A 10096-nucleotide genomic window follows, 5' to 3' on the forward strand; every position below is an offset into this window, starting at 1 on the left:
CAAATTGGTTAAAAAAGATAAAATGGAACGATTGCATACATATACATCAGAAAAAGCATAAACATAAACTATTTCTATGAGATCCTCTGACGTGCCTTTAAAACAGAATAAAGAAACTTAGCCACTTTCTCAGTGACACTAGATGAAGTATCGTTCAAAAGTCTATAGACCTTAAGTGCATCAGAACAATCAACCATGCAATATACTATAGCGGCTATTTTAAACCACACCAATTTCCATTACGGAACCCAATTATGTGTGGGAAATAGCTGGAATCTCAACAAAAGATAAATATTTGCTCCATGTTTCTGTGCAGCAAGAAATCAGCACTTACAGGGGTTTCCCACTGCACATAGCAAAACAGAGACAAGTTATCGCAGTTTGTGAGGTACACAAGTTTCAGCATTAGAATGGGGTTCTTTGTATGAGAAGAAGAGTTGGTTTTACACCTCACTCTTCATTGCGCAAAAGGAGTCTTGGAGCAGCTTCCAATTGCCTTTCCTTCCACTCCCCCAACAGACATCTTGTGAGGTAAGTGGGTCTGAGAGAGTTCTGAGGTCAACCACCTAGTTTCATGTGGAGGAGTGGAGGTATCAAATCATGTTCTACAGATAAGAGTCATTACTCTTAAGCACCACAACAAGCTGGGTCTTGTATGGGGCTCATCTTTATTCTGACTTTTTCCTTCCAAACAACCTCCAGAAAGCTTCCTTCACATCCCTGTTCCTCAAACTGTAGATCAGGGGGTTGAGCGTGGGTGTTAAAACCCCATATATTAACGATATGATCTTATCTTGATCTGAAGCAGATTTTTCTTGGGGTTTCAAGTACATGATCATGATTGTACCATAAAAGACACTGACCACTGCAATGTGTGAACTACAGGTGGAGAAGGCTTTCTTCCGTCCCTGTGTTGAGCGAATGCGCAGGACAGCTAAGCCAATGCGCACATATGTCAAAACAATGAAGCCAAAGGGAGGTATTAGGAATAAAAAGCTGGCAACTTTCATGTAGAGCTCAGTTGTGTGTATGTCAGAACAGGCCAGTCTGAGGAACGATTGTAGCTCACATGCAAAATGGTTAAGGATATTTTGTCCACAGAAGTCAGTTGGCTTCAACAGCACTTCAAGCAAAGTATTTAGTAAGGAGACGCTCATAGAAGTAATCACTAAACTGGTACAAAATCTCCAGCTCATGATTTGCATGTAGTGGAGTGGCTGGCATACTGCTGCAAAGCGGTCATATGCCATGATAGCCAGAAGAAGACATTCTGTTCCAACAACGCATAGACCAACATACATCTGCACCAAGCACCTATAGGAGGAGACTGTGGGCCTGTAAAAAAAGCAGTTGACCAGGATTTCAGGAATAGCATTGTTGGAGAGGATGAAATCCACTGAGGAGAGGACACAAAGAAAGAAATACATAGGGGAATGAAGGTGGGAGTCTGAAATAATCAATACAATCATGAGGCCATTCCCAAGAGTGCTTATGAGGTAAACCACCAAGAAGATCCAAAAGAACACAACCTGTGCTCGGGGGTGTTCAGATAACCCAATCAAGATGAATTCAGTCACCACTGTGTCATTTGGAGTTCCCATGACATTTCCTGCCTTGTCGCTTCTGTAGGAAAGAACAAGTGGGTTGTTTAGAAATGGCACTGGCAGAGTTTTGCTTCTCCATAGGGCTTTTTTTGAGCAGGAACGCAGTTCCAGCTGGCTTGGTGTCAGGGGGTGTGTGTCCTAGTATGCAAATGAGTTCATTCTGGGTTTTTTTCTGCAAAAAAGTCCCAAGCAAAACAATGGTGATGTCAGGGGGGGGTGCCTAATATGCAAATGAGTTCCTGCTGGGATTTTCTACAATAAAAGCCCTGCTTATCCATAAAATGTTCAAGTATTCTCTTGAATTTATTTTATTTATTTTTTATTTATTTAAGATTTATACCCCGCCCTTCCCACAAGTGGCTCAGGGCGGCCTCTGAGGAATTCTGGCCTCTGAGATGTGTCCTAAAATCCAATGGACTGTAAAGTTAATGTAGTTAATGAGGCTTCAGTTCATCGGATTCTATGGTTTATTAAGGTCATTGAAACTGGTGGATTCAATGACAAATAAACCAGGCACTCGATTGTGGCCATGACAGTATTAGCATTTAAAATATATATTATGCCTTTTACATTGGTTCTGTATTTGGATTCAGATTTTATGCATTCCTCACAGCAGGGCTTTTTTTGGTAGAAAAAGCCCAGCAAGAACTCATTTGCTTATTAGGCCACACCCCTGACATCACAATTGTTTCACATAGGGCATTATTGTAGGAAAAAGCCCATCAGGAACTCATTTGCATATTAGCCCACACCCCCTGACACCAAGCCAGCCAGAACTGCGTTCCTGAGTGCTCCTGCTCAAAATAAGCCCTGCCTCACAGTAAATCTCTATGCTTTTAAATTACAAGTTTGGTACTACGTTCATGGATAGATATTGCCTTTAAACATTATAGTAGTAAAACCTAGTAATGTTCCAAAGCCTTAAACTTTATTTTCATCATATTCTTACAGTTCATTGAAAAGTGCTGTTTTTAAAGAATTGACTTCTAAAAACATCAATAGCTCTATTTCCTTCTCACTCACATCTTTTGAAGGATGTGAAATAATTTCAAAATCTGTCTTACATTTCTCTCAAGAGACCCATTCGTCCTTAAAAGAAAGACAGTGCTCAGCTAATGGAAAACAACTGCAAATACTGAGATCCCCTTAAGATTTGAGTCTGAGTTTGAACACACATTCACCAAAAATGGGATTCCATACTGATTAAAAAAAAATACTATAATGGAAAAGTTGTGTGATTCTTCTGCTACTTAGTTGTGCTATAATATTATTGTAGGAGGACCTGGGGGAGAGAAAGGATGGAAAAGGACTAGGTGCATTGACCTGAAAACCAAGTAGGAAAGCTCAATGTCAAGAATTTGTGGCTTTATTCAATTATGGGTTTATTTATTAACTGATGTACATAATCAAAATATTACATCCTTTCTCATTTCACTGTAGTAGCTTCTGTGCCACCAGCATAGTAAAAAAGTCATCCTTTGCTCAAAGCTGAGCAGCATAGCAGTCCTGTGGCTCACAGAAAACCTTCAGCCCAAAGTGCCAAGCCTCATCATTCTACCACCTGTGTAGGCATATACTGTTCATTCACCAACACTCTGAATTTGGTCAACCACAATAACGTCTATTTGATATTTCATGTCTGCAGCGTTTATATTACACAAGAACAAAGGCCCTTTGGGATCAGACCAATGGTATATCTAATCCAACATCTAGTCTCACAAAGTGGCCAACCACTTTCTCTGGAGGGCCAGAGACAGGGCAGAGAGGCCTTCTCCTAATGTTGATTCCTGCCTCTGGGATTCAGAGGATTAGTGCCTCTGACTATGGAGGTTCCCATTAGTCACCATGGCAAGTCACCATGGAAAGACTTATTCTCTGTGAATCTATCTAATTCCTCTTTAAAACTGTTTGTTCCTATGGCTATCACTATATTCTCTGGTAGCAAATTTCACATTTTAATCACTCGGTGTAAAGTAGCATTTTCTTTTCTCTATCCTGAACATCCTGCCCATTAGCTTCATTGAATGCCTTCAAGTTCTAGTATTTTGGGAGAGGGAGTAAAAGTTCTCTTTGTCAACTGTCACCATCCCATACATATATAATAACCTCCCCTTGGTCATCTCTTTTCTAGACTGAAAAGTCCCAGATTTCTCAGCCTTTCCTTATAAGGAACGTGCTTCAACCCCCAAATGATCTTGGTTGCCCTCCATTCTACTTTTTCCAGCTCTGTAATGTCCTTTTTGAGATAGTGACCAAAACTGTATTCCAAATGAGGCTGCACCATAGATCCTCAACTGTTCCTGCCATTGCTAGCTACAGCTTCACTGATTCTACAATGGATCAGTCCTGAAATTAAGCATCTACCTCTTCTAGCAATAGGAAGCACAAGAAAAAGACCTCTCTTGTAGGCCCATTTGAAATGGAAGGAAGAGTGTCTAAAAAGAAGATGCTACCTGGTTGGGTGGCTTGCTGCAAGAGAAGTACCACAAACAAAATATGATCCAGAGGCTGGTACATATTTGGCCAAACAAATGTCCTCTAGCTGTCCACTGGAAATGAGGGTCATAATGCAGAGCTCCAAAATAAACACCAAGATTCTCAGGATAGACAGCACTTATCTACATATTACTTCTGTAGGTAATGTGTTTTTACTTATCCGGTGATGTCTAAACCGAAGACTGAAATCTTCTTCAATATGTATTCTCTTTCCTAAGTAGAGCCTGTAAGAAAACCATCGGTTCCGGCAGCCTAGGTGTCCTCGTCACGGCCAGGAAATTCAATTTCATTAATTCCTCTTCTAACAGAACCTCACTAGTTCAAGGTGCTCTTCACAAAATATGCTTTAAGGCTTTTTTGTTAAGGTCAATGCTTACGCTGATGGTTCCTGCAAGGATTGATGACTTGCAAGAAAGAGGTCCAGAATTTTTTTTTTGTTTGATTTGATAGCAAATGAAGGTGAGTGCACTACATTCCTCACAGCATCGTTACCCAGTCCAAGGAATAGACTGAATAAAATAGTGAAAAGCCAAAGGTCCCATTCAAAGAAGTTCTTGGTAAATTTGCTTATATGAAACATATTAGCAGATCACTCTAAGAAAATAAGATCCCTGCCTCTTCCTGGTGACAAGAAGACAATGCTTTTGCAGGTACTTGTTGCTTACCTTTCTACAAGTGCAGTACTAGAAGTCCTCCTGGAATTTGACACAGCAGTTTTAAACAGAATGTCTAGGGAAACACTTCAAATAAGTCCTTTAGACTCCATGATTAGTTACTCACTCATCTGATTTAAACTTTAAGAACAGGATGGGGAATGCTCACGTCAAGAGTAGTTGGGTAAACACTGTAATTCCCACTGTGATTTACTCTGGTGCCCTCAGTCATCCTCAGTATACCTGATTCTCAATCTGGTCCCTCTGTGGACCCTGAAATTCAGAGAACTGAGCCAGGAACAGAAAAGGCAGAAGAAGCACTACAGAAGGGAAGGAAAAAAGCAGCATCAGTCAAATGCACTGCTGTAGAACAAGGAGGCATGGCTCTGCTAACAGCCCCAGAACCCCAATGCACATGCACCCCAGGAGAAAAAGTTTGTGTGTGCGTGGCATGATGACATCACCCTTCTTTGAATGGGACCTTTGGCTTTTCACCCAGAAGTGATGTCATCCCACCAAGCTTTCAGCACTTCCCTTCCCCAGCACGCTCCGAGAATGCTGGGGAAGGGAAGTGCTGCTGTTTCTTGGTTCTGAAGGATCAGGGGAGCTCCTCTGATCCCTCAGAGCCGAGAAAGAACACTCAGCACTTCACTTCCCAGCACCACTCTTTCTCGGTATTGGGGGAGGGCCTCTGATCCCTCAGAGCAGAGAAAGAACACTCGGCGCTTCACTTCCCCAGGGCCCTCCGAGGGTGCTGGGGAAGGGATGCATCACTCTTTCTCAGCACTGAAGGATTTTTTCCTCAGAGCCAAGGAAAAAATGAGCTGGAGGCTCAGGGATGGCGTGAGCAGGGAGGGGGCACTCGCCCCCAGGCCCTGCTGGGAGTTGGCACCCTAGGCAGTCACCTAGTTCGTCTACATCCATGCGCCAGCCATGTCTGCCAATAATTCTGAGGAGGTGAAAAAGACTGACAAGTGGTGAGAAGTCCTAATGTAATTAGAAACACCATGGCAAAAGAACCTTCCCAGGAACAGGAAGGGAGTAAATGTAATTCGGCCCCGCCCTGACCGGGTCGCAAAAGCGGCTATGTGCCATGGGGCCGTCCTTTGCCCCCCAGAAGGATTGGGAGGCTGGAGAGCTTCCTGGGCATCCAGGTGATGGTGGTGGGCGGAGCGTTGGGGCTATATATAGTCCTGACCCTGCCAAGACCATGCAGTTGATTTTCAGCTCTCGGCCTGGTCAGAGGCACGTAGGGTATCCATGGCCGGGAGCATGGGAGGTGGCAGCCTTCTATAGGCGGGTTTTTGCAGCCCTGGGCAGGTGAACGGCGTGGAGCAGCACGGGAGGCTGGCCTTGTGGAGTGGCATAGGCAAGGGCCGCTCAGGCCGCTGGTGCCTGGGGACAGCATCGGCGAGCCCCAGGAGGGGGAGGCAGTGAAGGGGGCAGGTTGTAGCTGCGTGGGAGTAGCAGGGCCCACTGTGGTTGTGGTGTAAGACCATGGGGTTGGGGTGTGTGTGCACCGAAGCGGGGGCGGAGTTTGGGTAGAGAGTGGTGGTGAGGCTCAGGCTGCAGGTGTTTTAAGGGCCACCCACGCCCCCCCCCTCTATTCTCAATTGGTATCTCAGGTGGGAAGCAGTTGGCTCTTCAGGGAGGGGTGAGTGAATTCAATTGCCCCCCCCCCCCACATTTCTCTTTGGTGCGAAGGGAAGCCCTACTGAGGGCTAGTAATGGGGCCAAAGAAGGGGCAAGGCCCTTCTAAGGGCAAACAGCCTGCTAAAGCCCCTAGGAAGTGGGCCTGCTCGGTTGCTTCTGGGGAGGAGCTGCAGGATGGGTGTGATATGAGGCAGGCCATAATGGATCGTTTGGGTACCTTGGAGAGGGAAAGTGATGCGGCTGGGGCACTTACAGTTTGGTCTGGATGCCGCAGTGCCACGGGGAGGACGGGTACCTTCACATTTGAAAGGGAGGTGCTGGCAAGACTTTCTGCATTACAGGAAGGCAGGGGCTCAATGGTGGTGCTGGACTGAAGCCAGGAGGCCAGGACGAGCAAAGACGTGATGCCAGGCGACGAAAGTGAGGAGCAGGAGGTGGCGGATGAAGGGCTACAACCGGTTCAACCAGTGGTAGTGGCAGTGACGCCATCAGGTGTTGAAGGTAAAAGGGCATTGGCACAACACTCTCAGGCTTGGCCATGGGGGCCATGGGACTATGGTGCTTCACCGGGGCCCGCTGATACGGGGCAGGTTGCTACACCAATGAATCAAGGTGGGCACTGGGTATTCCCAGCCCAGCCCGGACCGGTGTGGGCTGCAGGGAGTTCCACTATGGGGCGGGTCCAGGGTACAATGGGGGGTTGGGGCCAGCTGCCCGTTGCCTCAGTGGAGACTGAGGCCACTCAGGGGTCTTCCGCACCTTTAGCATCAACAGGGGTTCTCCCATGGGGAAAGCACATGTTGATGTCCCAGCCTGTGGGGCGGCCTGGTGCCCAATGGAATGCTTGGAGTTATCCCCCGAATCCTTATGGGTCAGTTCCTTTCCAGGCCCTCCCCTTTGGGGATACTGCCATGCCCTTAGGGGACCATTTGACCCCAGCGACGCAGGAAAAAATTCTGAGGGGGGAATACGTTGATGTATTCAGTCTTCTTTACAGAGAATTGGAAAAGAAGAATAAGGAGGAAATGGATGAAAAGGAGAAGCTTAGGCATAGGAAGGTGGATCAAACCTGGGCCAACTGGCTGCCAGGTTTCCTTATATATGCGGGAGTCATTGCTAGGGCACAGCCATGCAAATCCACGCCTTTGTTTCAGTATTGTGACATTATATACTGGGCATATACTGATTTTGTGGGTGCTGCCTGGTCACAATACGATGAGACTTTCAGGATGAGGACAGCAATCACTGTATTTTTCACACCATAAGACGCACTTTCCCCCCCCAAAAAGTGGGGGGGGAAGTGTGTGCGTCTTATGGAGCGAAGGTATGTACCTTTCTCAGGGGGGGGGGGCAATCTGCTGCTTCTGCCTCTGATCCCGGTGCTTCCCCCGTGCCTGCCTGCCTGGCTCCAGTTCTGACGCTTACAGCAAGTGCCAGGATCGCTCCCTCCGCCCTCCAATCCCAGTGCTTGCTTTAAGCATCAGAGCTGAAGCCAGGCAGACAGGCACGGAGAAAGCATGCCGCCCCGTCCACAGCCGGCGCTCACCAAGCACTGGGTTTGCGGAGGGGGCGGGTGCTTCCTCCATGCCTGTCTGCCTGGCTTCAGCTGATGCTTAAAGCAAGCGCTGGGATCGGAGGGCGGACGGAGCAATCCTTGCGCTTGCTGTAAGCGTCAGAGCTGAAGCCAGGCAGACAGGCACGGAGAAAGCACCCGCCCCTTCACAAACCCAGCGCTTCGCGAGCACCGGCTGTGGAGAGGGCGGCGTGCTTCCCCCGCGCCTGCGTGCCTGGCTGGGAGACAAGCGGTGAGATCGCTCCCTCCGCCCCCATCGCAAACCCAGCACTTCGCAGGGAGCGATCTCATCGCTTGTCTCCCAGCCAGGCACGCAGGCGCTGGCGTGCTTACCCCGTGCCTGCGTGCCTGGCTGGGAGACAAGCGTCGAGATGGCTCCCTGCGAAGTGCTGGGTTTGCGGTGGGGGCAGAGGGAGTGATCTCGCCGCTTGTCTCCCAGCCAGGCATTTGCGTCTAATGGTCCAGAGCGTCTAATGGACCGAAAAATACGGGTAATCCTGCGCTGCTGTGGGATCAAATCAATCAGCAGTTGTGACTGCAGCTGATGGCCCCAGCAAAACCCAATTCAGGTGATAGGGCCGACAGTGGTCATTTAGTTCATAGACAGACAGGTGCCTCAGTAGCCCGCTCCTCAGCGGGACAACCAGTTCAACCCTGGCTGCTATGTTGGGAGTTCACTTCCCAGAGAGTATGCTCACAAAAAGCATGTAAATTCAAGCATGAGTGCCCATTATGCAGTGGGTCCCACACATTTTCTGCATGTAGCAAAGCCAAGCAAAAAGGGGGGGCAAAGCACCCCTGAGGAGGAGGCAATTCTCAGACGCTTGGAAAAGGGGCCAAGTTCCATTCGACATGGAACTTGGCCCCTTTTCCAAGGTTCTTAGGCATTTCTTGGAGGGTTATCCCAAGGTCACTGATAATAATAATAATAATAATAATAATAATAATAATAATAATAATAATAATAATAATAATAATAATAATAATCAGGCTCAGGGCGGCTCACAACATAAAATACACATTACATCAGTTTTACATTATAAAAACGTGGTTAAAACAGTTATAAATTATTAAATTTAACATAACAATATGGCGTTATAAACATTAGATTTTTAGTAAACGTCAAGGAATTAAAACATTTCCAGCAGCATACCTAGCTTTATCACTAATTCTGTCATTAGTTGTAGGCCATCTTGAAAAGGTGGGTCTTACAGGCCCTACGAAATCGATCTAAACATCTTAGGGCCCTCACCTCCTCAGGGAGTTGGTTCCACAGTATTGGAGCGGTGACAGAGAAGGCCCGATCTCGGGTGGCCTTCAGTCTGGCCTCCCTTGGCCCAGGGATATTCAACTGGTTTTTCCCAGATGACCTCAGTGCCCTCTGGGGCTCATATGGGGAGAGACGGTCCCTCAGGTAGGTAGGTCCTCGGCCATATAGGGCTTTAAAGGTGATAACCAGCACTTTGTAGCGAACTCGGTACGCCACCGGCAGCCAGTGCAGCCCGCGCAGCCCCGGCTGTATGTGCTCCCATCTTAGGAGCCCCAGCAACAGCCTGGCCGCCGCGTTCTGCACCAGCTGCAGCCGCCGAGTTCGGCACAATGGCAGCCCCATGTAGAGGGCGTTGCAGTAGTCCAGTCTCGAGGTGACCGTAGCATGGATCACCATTGCTAGGTCACGGCGCTCCAGGAAGCGGGCCAACTGCTTCGCCCGTCGAAGATGAAAAAACGCGGACTTGGCAGCGGCCGCTATCTGTGCCTCCATTGATAATGAAGGCTCCAGAAGAACCCCCAGGCTCCTGACCTTGTGTGCCGCTTTAAGCTGCACACCGTCAAGGACCGGCAAGGGGATTTCCCTTCCCAGGGCACCGCGACCCAAGCAAAGGACCTCTGTCTTCGTTGGATTCAACTTCAGCCCACTTAGTCTGAGCCAACCTGCCACGGCTTGCAATGCTAGGTCCAGGCTTTCTGGGATGGAGTCAGGCCGGCCATCCATTAGTAGATAGAGCTGGGTGTCATCAGCGTATTGATGGCACCCAAGCCCAAACCTCCGGGCTATCTGGGCAAGGGGGCGCATGTAGATGTTGAACAACATCGGGGAGAGAACTGCCCCTTGTGGC

At 47.9% G+C, this 10096-nt stretch overlaps 1 protein-coding gene across 1 annotated transcript; it reads right to left on the minus strand.

Moving 5' to 3' along the window:
• Positions 1–668: 668 nt before the first annotated feature.
• LOC132581864 (olfactory receptor 13H1-like) lies at positions 669–1601 on the minus strand. The gene has a single exon (XM_060253284.1). The coding sequence runs from the start codon at positions 1599–1601 to the stop codon at positions 669–671; it is 933 nt and encodes a 310-aa protein (XP_060109267.1).
• Between the last annotated feature and the right edge of the window lie 8495 nt (positions 1602–10096).

This window comes from Heteronotia binoei, chromosome 13 (assembly GCF_032191835.1).
Source record: "Heteronotia binoei isolate CCM8104 ecotype False Entrance Well chromosome 13, APGP_CSIRO_Hbin_v1, whole genome shotgun sequence".
NCBI classification, from domain to species: Eukaryota; Metazoa; Chordata; class Lepidosauria; order Squamata; family Gekkonidae; genus Heteronotia; species Heteronotia binoei.